Here is a 22,496-nt window from a genome sequence, read left to right on the forward strand (position 1 = left end):
GGGTAACGGCCTAGACTTAATAACTCGCAGACCTGACATTGGTCTTAAACCCACAACTTTCTGCCTCACAAGAGGGAGCTACCAGCTGAGCCAGGCTGACATGCATGCAAGGATTAATATTGTAAAATAAACACTTTATTACAAAAAAAAACTGTCAAACAGTACAAGAATATGTCTCATTAATCTTGCACTCAACATAAAGCCGCTGAGGTACAAAAGAGTATGATGAAAGGGCGAGGAGATTAAAAAATCTGAAAGAATCTAATAAACTGGTGAAACAGAATTGATGGTTTGATTGGCCTCGTTTCCTGCTGTCCTATGGTCTTCCAGTTTCACCCCCACATTGCATTTGCATTCCTCTTTCTGTTCAAGTTTAAAGCTATTTTATGTATTTTAACTAATGCCCTCACAAAAGTCTCAGATTTGCCATCTCGCTTCTGGCAAAATACCAAATGAAGGCCAGAAGCACTTTAAGTCAATTCTTTTACTGTGGGTTGTTCCAATGATAAACATTGCATTTTATATAACATCCCATCAAGGATTGTTTTATGTTCAAACATCTCACAGCACTTTACAGAGTTTTCTTTAAAGTCTACTGACTGTATGCAATATCCAACTCTTCAAGATGTTATCCTATGTGAAGGGCACTACGTAAATGCAAGCTGTTGTATCCAAATAAACAAATGCCTTATTCCCTTACTTCTCTTGGTCTCCATCTTCAAAAGCACCTGAAAAACTTAGCTCTTGAACTGTACTGAGGTCCACCTCCTAGGTCTCTCCCGTTCAGCGTCCATCAGTCTCTGTAAAGCGCTCTATTATGCTTCTCAACACGAGAAGTGCCAATATAAATGCAAATTATTGCTGCACACTGTACCTGTATAGTATAAGCACTTAGCTCACTGCTGGTTTACAGTTGTCCTAAAATTGCGTACAAACCTTGGGTGCGTGCATGCAACTTTTTTCTTGCCATCCTTGCAACCTGAATTTATTTTACATTAGCTGGAAGTCAGCACTGCCTCACCCATGCACCAAATTCTGTGCGTTTCCTTCTACAGAATTCATTTTTTGTTTCCAGGGACTTGCCCGGTAACATTTTGAAACAACTACAAAAATTAAAATCTGAGTGACGGCTTTCAGATCAGGAGGACGTCCGAAAGCGCTTCACAAGAATGACCAGGAGTCCAAGCCGAAGGAGAATGACCACCAAAAACATGGCTGAAAAAAATGACAACAACTTGCATTTGTATACCGCCCGTCGCGCAGAGTAGTGTCCCAGAGTGCTTGATAGGCAGACTTTAAAATCAGAGAGTCTTAAGACAGACTTTGAAATCGGAGAGAGAGATAATCGATACTGTAAATGTTCTATGCTTCCATAAAACTCTGTACTATTTGACATTTTGTTTTGATCAGCCAGATGTCTGACATGTGGAAATCCATCATCCAAACCAAACAGAGTTCCTTGCATCCTTAACGGATAGGGTGTTCCTAGCTGGACAAGCAGCGGGAAAGCTTGCGAGGCAGTGATAATAATAATAATAATAATAATAATAATCCTTGCATTTGATATAGCGCTTTTCACGTCGGGAGGACGTCCCAAAGCGCTTCACAGAACACACTGTAAAGTGAATTGACTGTATATTTGTGGGCGAACGCGGCAGCCAATTGCGCACAGCAATGTCCCACAAACAGTCGTAGATTGAAAATGACCAATTTATTATTATTTTGTTTTTTTGGAGGGATTATTATTAGGCGTGTGGAATAAGGAAACTTGCCCTAGGTTTCGCCCTCTGCCTGGAATTGAACTCAGGTCTCTCACTTGCAAAGCGAGTGCTCTAACCACTGAGCTACAGGACTCCACAACCATGTGCACTTACCGGCCAGCTGCAATGAATCGCGGGAAACATAGTCTTGAACCATTGCCTGATGCGCAAAAGAACTTCCATTTCCTGCGATTCAATGCTTGCTGGTATCAACGGAAAGCAACGCAGTTTCAGCTGGTTAGATTCCAGCACCCCAACGGTCCTGAATAACATTGAATACCTGATTACAATTAGTCTAGGAGAGTATGTAAAGAACTCAACATCATTGACATCACAAAGAGGGGATTTCTGATTAGGAGAGGGACTTTATAACAAGAGACAACTAGTACAGTACAAGCACTTCTTTTTATAACTTTTCAGGATTAAGAAGCAATTCAGTAAAACTCGCTGTTTTCGGCTTCAAAGCAATGAAAACTAGCATTGTAATGGGAAGTATTGCTTGAAGCAATGAGTTAGGGATGTTGTAACATGTGGGTTTCGGGAGTTGGCCTGTGCTGTTTTGCCACGGTTGCTCCTTGTGTTTGTTATGGGCGTCAGCCTGGCTCAGTTGGCACTCTCGCCTCTGATTCAGAAGGTTGCGGGTTCAAGCCCCAAGTAGGAACTTTGAGACTCAGGGTCCAGGCATGAGGACGCTATATAAGTGCAAGTTGTTGTTGAAAGTCCAATATAATGGGAGTGTTGCATTGTCTGAACTGCCGTCCTTCGGATGTGACACGTTCTGCCCGCGTGTTCTGGTGAACGTTAAAGATCCCATTGCGCTACTTGCAAAGAGAAGGGTTTTTTTCCTGGCTTCCCGGCCTATCTATTAAAATTGTCACACAGTGAGTGACTATTTGTGGGACACTGTCCTTGTGAGCAATAATTACGGTATTGTGAGGTGCTTTGCGGTGTTTCAACGTGATAAGCTGCTATTATAATGCAAATTCTTTCCTTTCCCCCTCATTGTGGTCTACCAGTTTCTTTGTGAGGAGTGAAATGAGCTGATTCCTTGGTAAGGTTCAAAAGATAGTCCAAACAAAAATGGGTTTTCCACAATGTACTGTGGAATGTGGAACTGGTTCTGTTAGCATGTGAACAGCCACCAACAACAGAATTTTATGGGTTTGTTCAATGGGATGTCAACAAGATAATTAAAAAGAGGATCATACCTTCAATTTAGAGGAACTGTAGGCGAACGAGTTAGGTACATGATGGGTGTTGCTGTTTGGGTTTAGTTGACTGACGACTGACTGGAATGTAGCCTAACCGCTCCCCTCCTCCACCGCACTCTTGCTCCAAGCCTCACTGACCTCAGCTTCTCTCTCTCCCCCGCAAGTTTGCATAATCTGAAATGTTAAGACAATAGTGCAAAAACTAAGGCCAAGCGAAATTTCGGGATTCAGGACTCAAAATCCTGCCTGCTAGTGCAGAGGCACTGAGGCCAAATTGTAACTGCTTACTCCCCAATAATGGATAATTATTTGAGGAGGACAAGTTTGTAGGGCTCTGGGGGGAGAGCGGAGGAGTGTGATTGATTTGGAAGCTCTTTTCAAAGAACTGGCATAGACACGAAGGGTCCAATGGCCTCCTTCCATCATGTATGATTCCTTGGTTCTAACGCACTACCCGCTGCCTCCGCTTGACTGACTCCAGCCTCCTGCATGTCCCTCGTGCCCTCAGTTCCACCATCGGTGGCCACACTTTCAGCTACTAAACCCCAAAACTCTGCCAACACTCTTGATCTATCCCTCCGCCTTGCCTCTTCCTTCCCCGTTTTCAGGTCGTGCCTGAAGAACTTCCTCTTCGACCGCGCCTACGGTCACCACACCTCCCCCCGGCTCGGCGCTGTGCTCCGCCACTGTCAAAGCACGTTTTCTCCTTGTTGTTGTAAAGAGTTGTTGAATTTCATTCCCACTGCCAGTAAAACACTCAAAAAGCCTCCGATGCAGGGTATGAGCACCACGTTGTGTTTGGGTACGTTGCCATGACATTTTAGATAGACACTAGGACTGGAGTGTGTCTGCATGACCACAGAGAAGGCACCGCCTTCAGGAGAGGAAACTGGCCTGAACATGAGCCAAAAGCTAACAACATAGCAGCCAAGAAAGGCACCTGGCAGCATTGTGCATCAAACAAAACATTCCTGTTTCAACCCGCCATTGATCACAAAAGTACTGAACGTAGACTCTGCGTCTCAAGCTCTACCAGTAAGTATTCTATTAAACAGTTCAACAACAACAAGAACAACAACAACTTGGATTTATATAGCGCCTTCCACGCCGGATGGCGTCTCCGAACGCTTTACAGTAACGGATCCCGGGACCTAGCCGGGGGGAGGGGGAGGGGTGGGGGAGGGAGGTGACCAAAGGCGCGGTCGAAAAGAAAGGTCTTCAGCAGAGACCTGAAAATGGGAAGGGAGGGAGTGAGGCAAAGGGAGTGAGGAAGGCAGTTCCAGAGCCTCGGGGCATAGTGGCTGAAGGCACGGCCGCCGAGGGTGGAGCAGAGGACTCGGGGGACGAGGAGGAGGCCAGACCCGGAGGAACGAAGGCAACGGGTATTGTTTTGAGGAGGGAGGAGGTCAGAGAGGTCGGGGGATGCAGAGGAGTGCAGGGACTTGAGTACAAGGGTGAGGATCTTGAAGTCGATCCTCTCTGGGATAGGCAGCCGGTGCAGTCTGGTTCAGAGCACAAAGTTTTCGCATGGAATTCTAGTTAACAGCCCAGGACAGCATTATAAACTCAAGCCCAGACGAAAGGTGTGTGGTTACCTATACAATATAACCACGAGGCTAGATGAGTGTAATAAAGCAGTAATATTTTACAATACTCACCAACAAGACTACAAGGCAAATATGGCACTGGTTAATGTTTGCAGGGCTCAAAAGCAAAGTGCAGGTTGTAGCCCACTCCCGGTTCTTCTTTGTCCCTGAGCCCCGAAAAAGAGCAAATGGAAACAGAGGCAGACTTGGCACCATCAACAGCAACAACAAACTTGCGTTCATACAGAACTCTTCACGTAGGGTAGTGTCAGTAAGGCAGCATCCATACATAATAATAATAATCCTTGCATTTGATATAGTGGCCTTATCATGTCTTCGAGACGTCTCAAAGCGCTTCCCAGAATATATTGTAATGTGGATCGACTGTGTATTTTGTGGGCGAAATATATAGTACGCAGTCACTGCACTTTACAGTAAATCATGCGAATAGCTTTGAGACTTCATCCCAACAAGAAAGGTGCTAAATCAGTTGAGTTTAAATCACCAGACATCATACTCTGTGCTGTGGTCAGACCACATCTGGAGACAGCAGAGGAGAGGAGAGCAACAAGGATGATCCTCAGTGTGAGAGGAATAAGCTGTGATCAATGTTTAGACAAGGTAGAGATGTTCGGTGTTGAGAAGACGACTCAAGGGATCTTGTAGAAGTGTAGAACATTTTAAATGGGATTGAAAAAGTAAACCCAGAACAGTGCTTTAGGGTGCACCGAGACAGTAGAACAAGACAGGTTAAGAGTTGCAAAGGGCAATTTCAGGACAGACACCTATTGGATGATACCAGATACCTCTTCCTTCTGGGCACAGTGTGGCTCAGATCAGGACCAGTAATGTCCAAAACACAATGATATTTCAGGCAGTTTTCCTTTATCTCAAACCTCTCCTTCGCAAGAAGCTTGGCTGAGGCCAGGACACTGCACTCATAAAAAGCAGCTTTGTTGTGCGTATGTTGCTGTCACAATTCCTGTGCAAGCATGAGTTACTTGCCTAAGGTTTCCCGGACAGGGCGAAACCTTAGACACGTGTCCTTAATCCACGCAGCTCTTTTTATCCAGCAGTAAGTAAGGAACCCGGTCGTTAGTCAATTGGCAGATTGTTTTCTGGAGGTAATAATCCCTCCAAAGAAAAAAACAATGTGGTCACTCAATCCATAACTAATTGTGGGTACACTGCTCTGCACAATTGGCTGCCGCGTTTCGCCCACAAAATACACAGTCCATCTACTTTACAATATATTCTGCGAAGCGCTTTGAGACGTCTCAATGACGTGATAAGGCGCTATATCAAATGTTAGGATTATTATTATTGTTATTATCACTGTTACTGGGAGCAGTAATCTTTCTTCAGTACTACTTATTCCCCGGTGTCAAGGGTACAATCTGTTAAAAGGAAAGGGTGGAGAAGTGCGAATGATCTTGTGAAAACACAAAACAAAGGATTCCAGCAAACCAAAGCCCTCAATGCAGAACACGTTGAAGACGAATAGTGGTCGTATTCTTTTACACTCCGAGCTTCAGTGTCAGCCAGGAGTCTTGTTCATCCCTGTGACGGCTGGAAACACGATCTGCCTTCAATCAGTGCGTGCGTTTGTGTGTTTGTGTAAAGCCTCAGTAACTGTATGACTAACCTCTTCTTTCTCTGGGCACAGGCTGGCTCAGGTCTGAACCTGCACCATCCAAAATACACTCACAATGCTCCACCATTTCAGGCACAGTTTCCTTTCTCTCAAAACCCTTCCTGTTTTTAAAGGGGCCTCTCTTTCGTGAGAAAGGCTCTGGCAAACTTGTTCTTTGCAAAGAACCAGGGTTGTGGGGGGAAGGGGCATTTTTTCTTGGCTTTCAAATGACGGACGGCTGAACGGGAGTGGTGGGGGGGTGGGTTGGTGGGGGTGGATGATGGGTTTCAATGTAATCCTTTATGGAAATTGTTTGTGTGTCTCTCAGCTCTCTTGGGCTGTTACACCAATGAGTTTTCTGCTCTTTCACTCATTTCATCTCTTGTGGCTTTTGCTAAGCTTCCAGAGCAGTTAAGCACATGTCAGCCTGGCTCAGTCAGCAGCGCTCTCTCCTCTGAGTCAGAAGGTTTTGGGTTCAAGCCCCATGGCGGGATTTTGAGCCACACAGGGAGCGCTGCATTGTCTGGGTGAGGTACTATCCTTTGGATGAGACACATTCTGCCTTCCTGTTCAGGTTGACCTTAAAGATCCCGTGGCACTAGTCCAAAAGAGAAGGGAGTTTCTCTCTGGGGGAGTGTCCTGGCCAACAAATTCCCCCAGATAAATTTGGTTTAAAAAAATGGTCACTCAATTCACGACTGCTCGTGGGACGCTGCTGTGCACAATTGGCTGCCGCTTTTCACCCATAAAACACACAGTCAATTCACTTTCCAGTATATACTGTGAAACGCTGTGAGACGTCTCGAAGATGTGATGAGGCTCTATATCAAATACAAGGATTATTATTATATCCACTTCATGACTGTTTGTGGGACACTGCTGTGTGTGAAATTTGCTGTCGTGTTCACCTAGAAAACACACAGTCACTGCACTTTACAATAAATGCTTTGAAGCGATTTGAGGCGTTTCAACAGTGTGATAAGGCCGTGAAAGTAAATGACCAATTTAATTTGGGAGATTTTCCTGTTTTCTGCCCCAAGTTTTGCCAATTGCCTTTTAAAAGCTACAGCATTATGGATTCTGCTTCAACCACTGTTTCTAGTCAGGCATTCCAAGTCTGTGTGTGTCTGTGTGCCTGTGTGTCTGTGTATGTGTGTATATATAAATGCCTCTCCCATTTTTTTTCTTTGGAAGTGACATGTGAAAAGATTAAGAGCTCGGAAATTTGCAAACACACACACACAGCGTTTTTCACATATAATAGACGTCTTGAAGCAATTGAGAAAGACGACTGGTTTTCCACGACCAGGATCAAAGGGAGTGTTTTTTTTCAAAAACAAGGATTTGAAGGCAAAGAGGGATAGAGAGAGAGAGAAGGGACAAGGCAAAAGGCAAAGGGATTTTAAGAGAAAATTCCAGAGAGTGGAACGGGGGAGGGGGAGCAGGACATGGAGACTAAAGAAGGGCACTCGATCCTCGACTGCTCATGGGACGCTGCTGTGCACAATTGGCTGCCGCGTTTCGCCCACAAAATACACAGTCAATTTACTTTGCAGTGTATTCTGTGAAACTTTTTGAGACGTCTCAATGTCAAATGCAAGGATTAGTATTATTGTTTTACCATGGGTACAGCAACCACAGAGAGCATCAATGTGAGTTCCAGGCTTGACAGTCCCAGCTCTGTGAACAACGGACAGGAGATCCTACGCAAACAGATACAGCCGCAGAGATGAGCCAGCTGTGTACAATTAGCTGCAACAAGCTTGGGGAGCGTACAGTGGCTGAACAGCCAATCCTTCATCCCGAAGCATTTGGTGAAGAATGAGTGAATCAGCTTGGAATTCGGCGCTAAAGTGCATCTGTTTATACTTCTGCTCGGAGACCAGCAGAATAAGTGCAGCCCAGGCTGCGTGACCACATCGACTGCAGGAAACACACGAGGAAGTGGCAGTCTGGAGGGAGGGAGCCAATGGAATGGCCTCACGTGTGAAGCAGGGCCAGACTAGCACGGGGAGTTACCTTGCCTTTAGCTCTCTGTAACCGTGGAAGGAGTCAATACTGACAAAGGGGGAAACCGCGACTCTTCGTGGGACGCTGCTGTGCGCAATTGGCTGCCGCGTTTCGCCCATGAGAATATACAGTCCCTTCACATCGCAGTGTATCTGGTGAAGCGCTTTGAGACGTCTCGTGATAAGGCGCTATATCAAACGCAAGGATTATTATTATTATTATTATTATTATAACCGAGCATCGATGTCGTTTTAATGGAGCAGAAAAAATACCAGGTGCTGCGTTAATGCCACGATCTGAATGTCTCGGGTGGTTACAGCCACTGCAGAGCAGGGAAGTGAAACATTTCGCTCACAACTACAGTCAATCCACTTCACAGTATATTCTGGTGAAGCACTTTGAGACGTCTCAATGACGTGATTAAGTGCAAAGGCGAGGATTATTATTATTATTTTAAGTTCTGGTTGGAGCCGAGTTATGCTGCATTTGACCTATTCCAACCGCCTTGACTATCACATTGCTGTGACTCTCACATGTGATGCCAAGCCAGTATTGTTAAGCACCTTAGAACATACAGTACTCCCATTGTGAAAGGCACGATATAAATGCAAATCCATAATGTATTGTTAGGCCGGTAAAAACGATGGGATAGGTTATTTTCAGCATTCAATAATCATCGGTGTTTCATGGCCAAGATGGCGTTTCTTGGCTCAATCCCTCCACCTCTTTGTCTATCCTCAAATCCCACCCGAAGACCTACCTCTTTGACTGCTCCTATGGACACCTTCCCACCTCTCCATTGCCTGCCCTGCAACCCTGCCTCTGCTCAGTGCTTTGAGAAGCTATCCTGCACCAACGGTAAGTGCAAGTTACTGCACAAGCAGAGGCCATTTAACCCGTTCTCATCGATGCACTGCTTGCTCTCTCCACTGTAAACCCATTCCCTGAACTTTCCTCAATCCCTTTAAGTGAGAGCCCCACTGGTCATTCAACAAGCTTTGTAAATGTTGCAAGCAATGGCGCTAATAGTTTGCAGATTCCCTGCCCCCAACACTGAACTCACACCCAGCCCCTCCGCACAGGATGGGTTTCAATGCTTAGTTCTGTAAGAACAAGAAGCAAACTCATTTCAAACGCTTTAAAACCTTCTCCTGCTCCCCCTCTCCGCTCCTCCTCCTCGAGGTGCTGACTCACGATAAAGTACAGTTCCTAAACACATCAGGCAATCTCAGGTTACTGAGCCCTTAATCACAAGTGCCCATTCTTTCTGTTTGAGCAGAAGCAACGATTGTTGGTGGGTTACTGAACTGTGAGGTAGTTTCAGCTGAAGTCAATTGTGCCCTCACCTGACATCTACACAATGTACTTTCCAGCACGGGTCAACAGACAGAGATCAGGAGCCTTATCCTGACTGATTTTCCTCTCTCTTTTCTGAGCAGCACAAACTCTGCCCCCAAAACCACTAGGCAATTAGCTGCCGCGTTTCGCCCGCAAATGTACGGTCAATTCACTTTACAGTCTATTCTGTGAAGCACTTTGAGATGTCGAGAAGACGTGAAAAGCGCTATATCAAATGCAAGGATTATTATTATTATTATAAGGCAGGATGCCTGCCAGATTCAAAGCCCATTGGAAGCAGTTCTTTCTAAAGGGGAAACAAGATAGATGTTTAAATAATAATAATAATTCTTGCATTTGATATAGCGCCTTATCACGTTTTCCAGATGTCTCAGAGCGTTTCACAGGACACACTGTAAACTGAGTTGATATATTTTGTGGACGAAACATGGCAGCCAATTGCGCACAGTAGCATCCCACAAACAGTCGTGAATTGAGCAACCAAATTAGAGAGAGAGAGAGGAATATTAAAGTTTGTGGGGGAAGCCAGCGGAAGAGAGGCTTTAGATTAAGTGATTTAAGAGGAAGAATTTGCAGTCTTGAGAGGCCTATGTTTCTGTGCAGTTTGCATGGTCTGTGCTCTCAGCGAGTTCAACCTCACTCCGCAAAGAAAAATAGAACCAGCATTTTGAGAACCTATGACATCCGAAGGTCTCAAAGCACTTTACAGTAGTCACTGTCATGGGTGATGACTGCTTATTTTGTAGGCAAACTCCACAACCATTTTGCACATAGCAAGACCTCAGAAAGAGCCACGAGGTGAACCACCAATTATTGTTCGACTCTTTTACAAAGCTTTGCTGGACCTGGTTATCTGTGTGTTATATATAACATGATTACCTTATCACGCGAGTGTCCTGTGGACCCAGTTACAACAACAACTTGCACTTACACAGCGCCCTCCACGCAGGGCAGCGTCTCAAAGAGCTTAACAGTGACGGAGCCTGACTCTGAGCTGGGGGGAGTGGGGGAAGTGCCGGAAGCGCGGTCGAAGAGGACGGCCTTCAGACGGGATTTGATAAAGGGAAGAGAGGGGGCAAGGCGGAGGGATTGAGGGAGAGTGTTCCTGAGTTTTGCGCCTTAGTAGCTTAAAGCGCGACCTCTGATGGTGGGGTGGAGAGTGTGAGGGATGAGCAGGAGGCCTGTGCCAGTCGAGCGGAGGCGCCAGGTGGTGGATTGGGGAGTGAGGAGGTCGGAGGGATAGGAAGGTGTCAGAGGGATGGCTGCTCAGCCCTGACCCCTACGGTGCAAACATTCACTGGAAGCCGGAAGTTACACCAGGGACAACATTACAACTCGGAAGCAAGACCAGGAGAATAATAATCCTGGCGTTTAATATAGCACCTTATCACGTCTTTGAGACGTCTCAAAGGGCTTCACAGAATATACTGTAAAGTGAATTGACTGTATATTTGTAAGCGAAACGCAGCGTCCCACAAACAGTCGTGGATTGAGTAACCAAATTATTATTGTTTCTTTTTCTTGTGGTATTATTATCAGGCACGTGGAGTAAGGAAACCTGGCCAAGCGGGAATCAAACCCAGGTGTCTTGCTTGCGAAGCGAGTGCTCTAACCACTGAGCCACAGGACTCCACAAAACTCCTTTCTCTTTTGGAATATTGTGGACGGATTTTTAACCCCGAACCAGAACAGGCAGATGTCCCCCGGGACCTTGGTTTAAATGTTTAACCTGAAGGGTGGCACTTCCAACAATTCAGCAATTCCCCCACCATCGCCCCCCAGTAGACAACGGGCTCAATCCTCTCAGCCTCTGTTTACGGAAGCCAAGCCTTTGCCTCCTCCTCCTGGACAATAGGGAGCACCCTCTACTGGTAATGGTTTGTCAGACGTTTCAGGACAAGACCAGGTTATTTTGCCCTCGGTACCTAGACTCCCGCTGGCTCTCCACTGGGGCTCCTCTACTCTGAACCCAATTCCTTTCCTCCGAGATTACAAAGCTGTCCCTCCCGGGTTCGTCAGTGATAAACACCGGCTATTCGGGGATCTAGGGCTCCGGGACAGTATCTTGCACGAGGGGTGCTATATAAATGCACGCTGTTGTTGTCGATAAACGTGTGCTTTGCAATGTTTTGATTAATAATAACAATCCTTGCGTTTGATATAGTCTTCGAGACGTCTCAAAGCGCTTCACAGGCTATACTGTAAAGTGAGTTGACTGTATATTTTGCGAGCAAAATAATTTTGTTTAGGACAGTAAGGTGCTGGGGATAGAAATTACAAGAGGTTGTAAAGAATAGACTGTAAAGTGAATTGACTGTACTTTTGTGGGCGAATGACCAGAACAGGTTGTTTGGAAAAGTGGCTGAGGTCAAAATTGTGGACTATTTTTTTAAAAAAACAGCTTGACCCTGTGATTGGGAGCAATAGTAGGGTGCGTGTACCGGAGGTTCATGAGATCAAATAGACCACTCTGCTGATCACTTGATTCGGGAGGATATTCATGGCTCTGAGAGAAAGGGCGAGAGATAGATAGATAGATATATATATATATAGAGAGAAAGGATACACAGCGAGGTCAGAGGTCTCCAAATAAAGGTAAAATCCTCCTGCCCCAACAACAAAACCGATCGTGACTACTGTGCACAGCCTGTGGCCGGTGGCTTTTAGAAGAGGGTAGAAAATGAAGGGAAGGGAGGACAAACAAAATGGATAGGGCGGACAAACAGGACAGAATGTTGTGGGCAAACAGCCAGTTATAAATGACGTGTGCGATTGAGCAGAGAACAAAGAACCAACCAGGAAGGACGGTCACCTGACCCGTAAGTGTTGACATTTTACAGGAATGGTGAGCCAGAAAGCCCTCACCTCCCAGAGAGAAAAATGTGGAGGGGAGCTTCCAATCTGAACGTGGGGGAATGAACAAACGAGGAAGAACCTCAAGTTTTTCTTTTTAAAGATAAAAGTAAATATCAGACGAGTGACTCTGTGTTGGCCAGAAGCCCAGGTGTCGGAAAGTCCACGATTTGGTCCACAAAATACACAGTCAATTCACCTTACAGTATATTCTGTACATATCGAAGGCGTGATAAGGTGCTACGTCAAATAATAATCCTTGCATTTGATAGAGCGCCTTATAACATCTTCAAGACGCCTCAAAGCGCTTCACAGAATATACCGTAAAGTGAATTGACTATTTTGTGGGCGAAACGTGGCAGCCAAACCCGTGCTGCAGTGTCTCACAAACAGTCGTGGATTGAGTGACCGAATTATTATTTTTCTTTTGCAAGGATTATTAAATCAAACTGCAGTTAAGTTCTTTGCCCAACAGTGATGTGTGATTTGACTTGAAAGAATGGAATGCAGAATTTGGAATCAAGTTTTGTTATAAAGTCGATTGATAGAAATTCTCCACTGTGTGTTTCCCCAAGAATGCGGTCAGCCACTCCCCCTCACTGCCTGGAACCACTCAATGTTACATCCCATGGATCCTGGGATAATGATTTCAATTCTGGACGAAAACGTTCCAAGGAATGTGGGAGGGAGCAGCTCTGCCTCAATACAGGTGGGAAGAGTCAAGTAACACCGGGCTCCTGCCTAACTTCCTCATTAAACTGCAGCACTTTGGACAGATACGTCATTGTTTAGATGTCAGGTCACCTTGCTTGCATTTTTAATAACAGGAGTCACAAAACCTTTTACGGTAATCATTGTTAAGTGTTGTGGCTGTTTTGTGCTGAGCAGAATCTCAAACAACAATAAAGTGAATGCCCAATTTTATCTGTTGGGACTGTTGCCAGGGGAAACTCCCTTTGCCTTTCTAAAAAGTATCACAGTTTCTTTTATCTCCCAACCTAAAATGCTGGCAGTTTACAACAGTTTGCACTCACAGAGTTTACACGTAGCAGAATGTCTCCAAGCACTTTACAGATATGGAGTGGGGAAGCTCCAGCACGGTGGGCGATAGGGGAATAGATGGCCAAAGCCCTGTCAAAGAGATGGGCGTGAGACAGACTCTGGAAGTCGAGAGGCATACAAGGGATGGATTTATGGAGAGGGAATTTGAGAGTGGGGCAAAGTGGCTGAAAGCTCACCCTCCGATGGCGGGATAGGGGACACGGAGCAAGACTTAGTTGGCAGAGGAAGTGGGCAGGAAATTAGGAAATTAGGACCGCAAGAGATCACAGATGGAGCAGCAAGACCGTGGAGGCATTTGACCAACGAAGGTCTTAAAGACGGTGTACTGAGGAACGGCAAGCCAGAAACACATTCCAGGAGATTGACAAGCTTTAATGGATCTCTTGTATAAACTGGATTAGAAACTCCATTCAGTTTTACTCGCTTCCTTTTAATACCTAACCCTCAGTGTCACCTGGTGCAGAGAGTAGGTATTGCTGCAATTCGGTTCATTGACTTGTCAAACCTTGTGGGTCCAAGGGTCCCAGTTGTGTGAGTCTCTCCACTCGTGCAGGAATGAACGACCCTTTGCAGACGACCAGAGGGGCCTCCTGTGCCCCGAGGTCACTCTTACACGGCAGCAATCTGCCTGGTACAGCCCAGTTGTTGCACTAACAGCAGCAAATGGCCCCCGTTAAATTGTACCCTAAAGATCTAGAGGCGATGCTGACGTGGAACCAGCCCTTGTCACGGCCGGGAGCGAGCAAGGCTCAAAATGCGTTTGTAACATCTTTATATAGATTCTGGAAACCAATGTTTAAAGCCCAGTAAAAGGGGGGGAAAGATGTGAAGTCGAAGCTGCTGACTCTCTTCGGAATCAGGTAAGCAGGGGGCGTCCCCTCCAGGGGAGAGAGTGAGTTAGCATTCCATTCCAGACGCAGGGAAATTCCCACGTACAGACAGCACGCGTGCCTCAATGCTGAGTGATTTGGATACTCTTTTAAGCACTGTCGTGCGTTCCCGCAGGTGTCAGACACCCGGTAACCGAAAAGAATTACAGCCTCTTGCCCCCCCACCTCCCCACCACACACATGCAACATAGTTGAACTGGGACAAAAGGAAGATTTCAGGGCAGTGGGGAAATTAAGGTGGAGAGTGAGTGGGGCTGAAGGGTGTCTCTTGCTCTCGATAGTGTCCCTGCTGTTCTCTTTGCGTCAGTCGCTGTCGCTGTCGCTCTTTGCTTCCTCCGGCTCTGCCTTGTCCACCTCCGCCTCCTTTTCCACAAGATCAGAGAAGAAGTCCTGGCCGCTGCCGAAAGCTTTCTTGCTGAGTGACTTCAGCTGCCCTCGCTTCTTGCGTTTCCTGTAGTCGCTGACCACCATGTCGTGCAGGTCTGAGATGTCCCAGAATTTCACCTTCTGGTCGTGGGCACAGCTGGCCAGGAAGTTCTCCTCGTGGGACTTTGCGATCTGCTCAATGGACTCGCCGGGGTGCTGGCCTACACTGCCGATCACCCGATTCGGAAGGATATTCACAGCCCTGAGAGAGAGAGAGAGAGAGAGAGAGAGAGAGAGACAGATAGTGAGGTCAAAGGAGGTCTCCAATCGTTAAGTCCTGTAGTGTAGTGGTTAAATCACTCGCCTCACAAACGAGAAGACCCGGGTTCGATTCTCAGGCAGGAAAAAAGCCTTAGGCAAGTTTCCCTACTCCAAACGCCTCTGTTACCTACCAGTAAGTGGGAACCCAGCTGTGAGTCGGTTGGTGGTCGCTTCCCCAGGATAATAATCCCTCCCCCACCCCAAAAATAAATTTAAATTATTTAGTCACTCAATCCACAACTGTTTGTGGGACGCTGCTGTGCGCAATTGGCTGTCGCGTTTCGTCCACAAAATATACAGTCAATTCACTTTACAATATATTCTGTGAAGCGCTTTGAGACGTCTGGAACAACATGGTAAGGCGCTACATCAAACGCAAGGATTATTACACTATAAACCAGGGTAAAATCCACCCGCCTCTTCCTCAAAACATTAGGGACAAAAAAGCCACAGTGGTCTTGTTTCACCTCGGCTTCGCAGCTTCTCGACAATTAGCCGTCAGCTTGTATTCTCTCACTCCTGGAGCATGGCTCGTGGGAATGTGAGTGTCACTCAGTTTGGGAGTGTCACCTCTCTCCCACCCACCCCCACCCCAATAGTAAACAGCACTTTCCCATCCCTAACCTGGGCTCTACATCCCATTGTGGTCCCCCTCCTTACACACATACACCCACACACACACACGCACAAAACACACGCACTCGCGCACCTGCATGCACACTCGCCCCTCACAGCCACTCCTTCCCCTCGCTCGTCTGCCTCACCTGATAACTCCATCCATGCAAGCCGCACACAGGATGTTTTCAGTGATGGGGATGATACAGTCGATGGATTCTCCGCGCATCGCGAACCGATCGCTGGTGGCTCCAAATCCGTCCCAGTTGAAGAGGTAGATCAGCCCCTGATTCGAGCTGCAGGCCACCTTGGTGCCGTACTGTCACAGATGGGAACTGGGTCAGACAGCGAGTCGATAGCGTTGTCATTCCTCCAGCCACGGTAACCCGCTACGACCCAAGCACCAATGCAACCCAGCCCGCTGACTGCAACATTTCAAATTGGCTTACAAATGCAACCCTCCCTTCCAGAACAGCCCGATCAGCACAGGTCAGATGCTCTGGATAACTCTCCCTACGCCCACAAAATACACAGTCGCTTCACTTCACAGTATATTTGTGAAGTGCTTTGAGGATGTCTCAATGGCGCGATAAGCCGCTAAATCAAATGCAAGGATTATTATTATTATTAATTTCACTGATTACGCTGTCTTATACAGCACTCCCAGCTGAGCTATGGTATGATTTACATACAGAGCAAAGCTCCCTCTACACAGAGGTGTTCAAACTGGAAGCCATTAACTGATAATCCTCTCCACAAAATCTAACCTTGATACACTAGAGTTCCAGTATGATATTGAAGCAAACCGCACGATCCGGGGCCTCAGGTATTGAATTCCTGCCCACAACCAGGTCCACTTTCCTTACTTACCTTCATCAGAGCCACCGACGTGAGATCGGCTTCCTGACATTCTGACTGCACGATAAAACGTCGCTGTTTAATATTAAAGGCGCACATCGTGCCATCACCACTGCAACAGAGAGTGAGGGAGGGACAGAGAGTGAGGGAGAGGGTTGGGGAGAGAGCACTTGAGAATTAGAAAATGAAAGAAAGTGAGCGCAGGAGAGAGGGAGAGCCAGAATGCGCGATGGCACGAGAGGGAGAGAGAGAGAGAAAAAGAGAGTGCATGAGAGGCTGTGAGAGAATGGGACCTCTGCCAGAGGCCCATCACCATCCCCGAAAGGTTCCCCAGCCCCAGTTCTGCCACGTTACCTCGTTGTGACCAGGATTTTTTTGTCGGAGTCGATGGTGATGTCGGTGATGTAGTCGTGGTGGTTCTTCATTTCCATGAAGGAGCTGCCCCTGCGCAGGTCCCACACCTTCAGCATCCCCACATCATCCCCCGTGGCAAACATGTTCTCATCGATCAGCAGCAGGCTGTTAATCGCAGCACTGGACAGAGAGAGAGAGAGAAAGAGAGAGAGAGAAAACAAGAGTCAGGGAGACAGAGGGGTAGAGAGAGAAACAGAGAGGATGGTACCCCGCGTGAGGGACTCTATATAAACGCAAGCTGTTGTTGTAGGGTAAGGGAGAGAGACTAAAAGATAACTAAGAGACAGAGAGAGAGAGAGAGAGAGAGAGAGCGAGAAGGAGTCAGAGAAAGAGAGATGGGAGGGGAAGGGGGTAGGGAGAGAAATAAAGAGAGAACTAGAGTGAGGGACAGATTGAAAAAATAACAAACAAAGAGAGTCAGAGAGATTCTTAACTCTCACAGACAGACAGACACAGACAGACTCACAGCAGGAATGGCATCTCCACCCACCACATACCTGTGAGCTTTTGGAATCCTCGTTACCAATTTGCCCCCTTCAACATTGTGAATGTGAATAGACTTGTCCTTGGAAACGGTGAAAAGTTCTGTAAAGAAAAGGAAAAAAAGGTGAGGAATTTAGATGGAGAACGGCAGATCAAAGCACCGGTTTGCAGTTTTCCATGTGAAAAAAAAGTAAAATTTTAAATGCGAGCGTGTTCAGTAACACACATCGCCACAGGATTTAATCATTTGATTGTCCGTTGCACACAACAGGACAAACCAAAACTGCAAGTTATTTATTCTTAAATGACACCCAAACCCTTACACTTCCGAGGATTGTGTTTTGTTTTGTTCAGCCAGTTTCTGACAAACGTAAGTCCCATCCGATGTGTATCCAAACTAGGCTGAGAGATGTTTTTTTTTCTTTTTAGTCAGGTGGGTGTCTTGACACACGTGGAATCCCTGAGATCCACACATGTATGTCGTCTGCACACAGAGCTGAATAGGAAGAACCTCTGCTCTGTGACTGGTCTGAGTCTCCCAGTTTGCAGTGTTCAAGTCCTGCTGAGGAGCCAGGTTGGCTTGGTCCGTCACGGAGGATTGACTGGCTTCCGATATTACAAGCTTGTCACTTTGGAGTCAGTTTAGCTCAAAGGAGACCCCACTCACCTTTCACCCCTCACCTGCCCCCGTACATTAGTGACTCCTTGATCCTTTGTCACTATCACAAATAGTTGGTAAATGACAAAAACCTTCAATATTAAGGCTTCATTTTAGCAATACTAAATGACACGTAATTAAGGATTGATTTCAGCAAGATCATAAGATTCCAAGACAAGAGCCTTTCCACCTATGCATCCCCCACTCCATACTCTCGGCTCCACCCCACAGTCTCCTCACTGTCCTGTACATTTACGGCTGTGGAGCAGTATTGGTGTCAGAGACTGACTTACGCTGCCCATCGCTGGAAAAATCTAGCTTCCGACAGGATTTCAGATGATGCCCCGAGGACCACAACTCCTGGTTTCCGCCCTCCACACACGAATAGGAGACACTGCAACACAATCACAGACAACAATTACCTTCCTCTCCAAACACAGTCAGAACCTCAATAATGAGGTGGTTTGTGGATCCATAAAATCAGACTATCGCATGACCGCAGGTCAGCGCTTCCATCGTGTCAGGTGTCAAACTCCTAACAGATGCCTTCTAGCCTTGCCTCCCCCCCAAACACAGGACAAGTTGGAGTACTGCTCCCAGGCTTCTGTTACCCACTCCCCCCCATAGGATTGTGTGCTGTCTGTTGGGCTCCGGGGAGAGACAGAGGGGAAAAAAAAATCATCATCAGTGAAGACGAGGAGCACAGTGTCCAGCCATTAGTTTTGCAAGATGCAGGTTTATCAAGACTGTTATCTCCTGGTCAGTGGAACTATTTATCTGATCTCAGGTTAATATTGGGATCCAACTCATTGATCCCGTTCTGGAGTGTAATGGTTAGAGAACTCCCCTCACAAATGAGAAAACCTGTGTTTGACTCCTGGATGGGGCGAACCCTTAGGCAAGTTTCCTTACTCCACACGCCTCTGTTTACCTAGCAGTAAGTAGGAATCCGTTTGTTAGTCAATTGACAGATTGCTTTCCAGAGGGTAATAAATGCCTTCAAAAAAAAATAATTTGGTCACTCAACCCATGACTGTTTGTGGGACACTGCTGTGCACATTTGGCTTCCGCGTTTCGTCCACACAATATACAGTCAATTCACTTTACAATATATTGTAAATATATATATATGTGTGTGAAGCTTTGAGACATCAGAACAGTGCTATATCAAATGCAAGGATTATTATATTATATATAATATATACAAGGAGACATACACGTATACATCTCCATCCAGATCCCCCGCTGCAATCAGATCCCGGTTGGGGTGGAAAGCGACGGTATTGACAGTGGCCTCGAAAATCAGGTCTTCTGGAGTCTCTCTTATCCTGGGCTCCTTAGGTTCCTCTGTGTCCGAATCATCCTGTCAAAATTAATGGAATTAATCAAAGCCAGCAGTACTCGCGCAGGTTTAATCGAACAGATCCCTCGCTGACCCAAATGTACACAATAATAGTCCTAAAGGGGAACAGGCTGAACTTGATCGAGTTGCTTAAAGGGAACACAGGAGAAAGATGGTTTAACAACTTGCATTTTTATCACACCAATCATGCCAGACGGCATCTCAGAGTGCTTGTGGAGAGTTCCCATCAGGGACATCGCTGCACTTATGTCATTGACTGTAACATTTTCTGTGTCGAAGTGCCCAAATTAAACACAATATTCCCAAACTCATTGTTAACCTGTGCCTTGTACAGCCACACCAGATCTTCTTCAAGAGTATTCTGTCCCGCTGGCTGTGAACCTCAGTTGCCCTATAACTGTCTGTGTAAATTTACCTCTTCTTGTGGGGCCGCTTCCTCTTCATCCTCACTCTCTCTGGAGTTTACGTGTATTTTCTCTGCTTCCTAAACAAAGACAAGTTGAAGAAAATGTAATCATTGGTAATAATTCATACATTTTTCTGGCAGTAAACTTCCTTCTATTTTCAAATGGGATCCTCAATGTTCACATGAACAAAATCAGCTTAGACTGTGAGCTCAAAGTTCCAATGTGGGATTCAAACCCACAACCTTCTGACCCAGAAGCGAGAGTGCTACCACTGAGCCAGGCTGACATCTCATGTTCTCACCATTGAATCTGGTGGACATATAGAAAACGCTTCTCAGCATCACCATCACTTCCGGCCTAAATCCCTTTATGATTTATTTATCGGGCCATGAAAATAAATCAAAAGATGCAAACACTAAAATCAGACAGGACAAAAATCAACAGCAAAAAAAACACTCAAAAATATCAGGATGTTAAACTTTATGACACACAAACACACACATACAGTGGGCACTGTTCAGTTGCAGATTATATATAGTGAATTCAACTGGACTTGTTAAATCCCGTTTTGCCTCTGCTGTACATTTAAGATTTGAATGACAGTTTTGCAAGGCGGACTCGCACTAAAAACTACTACTAATAAATAATAATCCTGGCATTTGATATAGCGTTTTTCACGTCTTCCAGACGGCTCAAAGCGCTTCACAGAATAGACTGTAAAGTGAATTGTGTATTTTGTGGGCAAAACACGGCAGCCAATTGCGCACAGCAGCGTCCAGCAAACAGTCGCGGTTTGAAGTGACCAATTTATTACTGCTTTATTTCCTTGAGGGATTATTATCAGGCGCGTGGAGTAGGGAAAGTTGCCTAAGGTTTCACCCTGGTCAAGTGTCCTGACCAATAAAAAGTACTCGCCCCCCCCCCACACACACACAGGAATAAACAGGGTAAAGACTAGGTTCCAGATTGACTGAGACACATTTCTCTCAGTGGGTTTTTGCAAGTGAGAGACACTGAAGCCATTAATTCGGTTGCCCTCCAGCTCGCACTTCAAACAAAATACCTAACATCCACTCACACAGCACCGGCAGCACCGGCAGTGCCAGGCAGCACCAACAGCACAGGCAGCAACAGGCAGCCACAGGCAGCACTGGCAGTGACAGGCAGCACCAACAGCACAGGCAGCACCGGCAGTGACAGGCAGCACAGGCAGTGACAGGCAGCACCAGGCAGTACAGGCAGTGACAGGCAGCACAGGCAGTGACAGGCAGCACAGGCAGTGACAGGCAGCACAGGCAGTGACAGGCAGCACAGGCAGTGACAGGCAGCACAGGCAGTGACAGGCAGCACAGGCAGTGACAGGCAGCACAGGCAGTGACAGGCAGTGACAGGCAGTTGGGCCCTCACGTTCAGACTAACTTTATCCCCAACACTTTTAAACTTTAATTTTTAAAAAAACTTCGCGTCGTTTCCCCTGAACAGTTGTTAGGCGTTAAGACGAGAGGATCGCAACGTCTAAGCCGTTACTTCTCCGAGACATTTGACCGACCGACGGAGAGTCCCTCCACTGCCCAACTCACGCTCTGAACCGCGGGCGCGGCCATCTTGAGCCCTTCCCCCTCCCCCTCCCCCTCCCAGCAAGCAAAGCGCCACCGGCTGACACACTTCCGGCTCGGACACGTGCCCGGCTCACAAACAGCCCGGCGGTGCCTGCTGGGAGTTGTAGTGCGTCCCGCCCACAAACCACATCTCCCAGCAGGCACCGGGCTGGGCCAGGCTGGCTGTGATGTTGCATTCATTGCCCAGTGGTGACCTGTCATTGTGTGGGTGTGTGTGTGTGTGTGTTGGGGGATATGTACTGTGTATTGGTCAACACACTGAGAGAACGCCCCCTTGTGATTTAGATTAGTGCCATAGGGTATATGATTTATGTCTTATTAAATAAGTACAGGGGGAAAAAAAAAGTTTCTCTCTGATCTCACTCACTGCCTGCTGCACGCTGAACCAAGCCGTTGTTGGCCCAGGTCCGCTCCGAATTTGGAATACGCTGCCGCAATCCCTCCGAAACCCAAAACAATAATAAAACTGGTCATTTGCGATCCCCGACTGTTTGCGGGACGCTGCTGCGCGCGCTCGGCTGCCGCGTTCGCCCACAGGTATACAGTCAATTCACTTTACACTGTGTGTTCTGCGAAGCGCTTCGGGACGTCCTCCCGACGTGAAAAGCGCTATATCAAATGCAAGGATTATTATTATTATTATAATAGTGGCCGATTGGGTCAGTTGCAGCACTCTCCTTTTATGAGACAAAAGACTGTGGGTTTAGGACATTGGCTGTGCGCAAATCGCTGCCTTGTTTCGCCCACAAATTCGCAGTACTTTACAATATATTCTGTGAAGCACTTTGCGATGTTTTGACGACGTAATCAGGCGCTATATCAAATGCAAGGATTATTATTTTTATTATTATAAGGATTTGAGCGCGCACTCTCATGCGGGAGTGCTGTATTGTCACGTGTCTTTCAGACAGGATTTTTAAAGCCCACCTTAATATGTATACATGATCTCAGTTTAACATCTGAAGGACAGCACTTGTAATTGGTGAATCAGAAGGTTATGATAGGGCACAATAATCATAAAAGGAATT

At 46.5% G+C, this 22,496-nt stretch overlaps 1 protein-coding gene across 1 annotated transcript; it reads right to left on the bottom strand.

Annotated features, from left to right (window-relative positions):
* Positions 1-13,825: 13,825 nt before the first annotated feature.
* wdr55 (WD repeat domain 55) lies at positions 13,826-21,497 on the bottom strand. Its single transcript, XM_007901000.1, has 9 exons — positions 21,430-21,497; positions 19,858-19,926; positions 19,297-19,442; positions 18,373-18,473; positions 17,436-17,523; positions 16,879-17,058; positions 16,537-16,636; positions 15,816-15,985; positions 13,826-14,992 (listed from the first exon to the last, which is right to left on the bottom strand). The coding sequence occupies exons 1-9, from the start codon at positions 21,451-21,453 to the stop codon at positions 14,668-14,670; spliced, it is 1,203 nt and encodes a 400-aa protein (XP_007899191.1). The 5' UTR covers positions 21,454-21,497; the 3' UTR covers positions 13,826-14,667.
* Between the last annotated feature and the right edge of the window lie 999 nt (positions 21,498-22,496).

This window comes from Callorhinchus milii, unplaced genomic scaffold (assembly GCF_018977255.1).
Source record: "Callorhinchus milii isolate IMCB2004 unplaced genomic scaffold, IMCB_Cmil_1.0 Scaffold21, whole genome shotgun sequence".
NCBI classification, from domain to species: Eukaryota; Metazoa; Chordata; class Chondrichthyes; order Chimaeriformes; family Callorhinchidae; genus Callorhinchus; species Callorhinchus milii.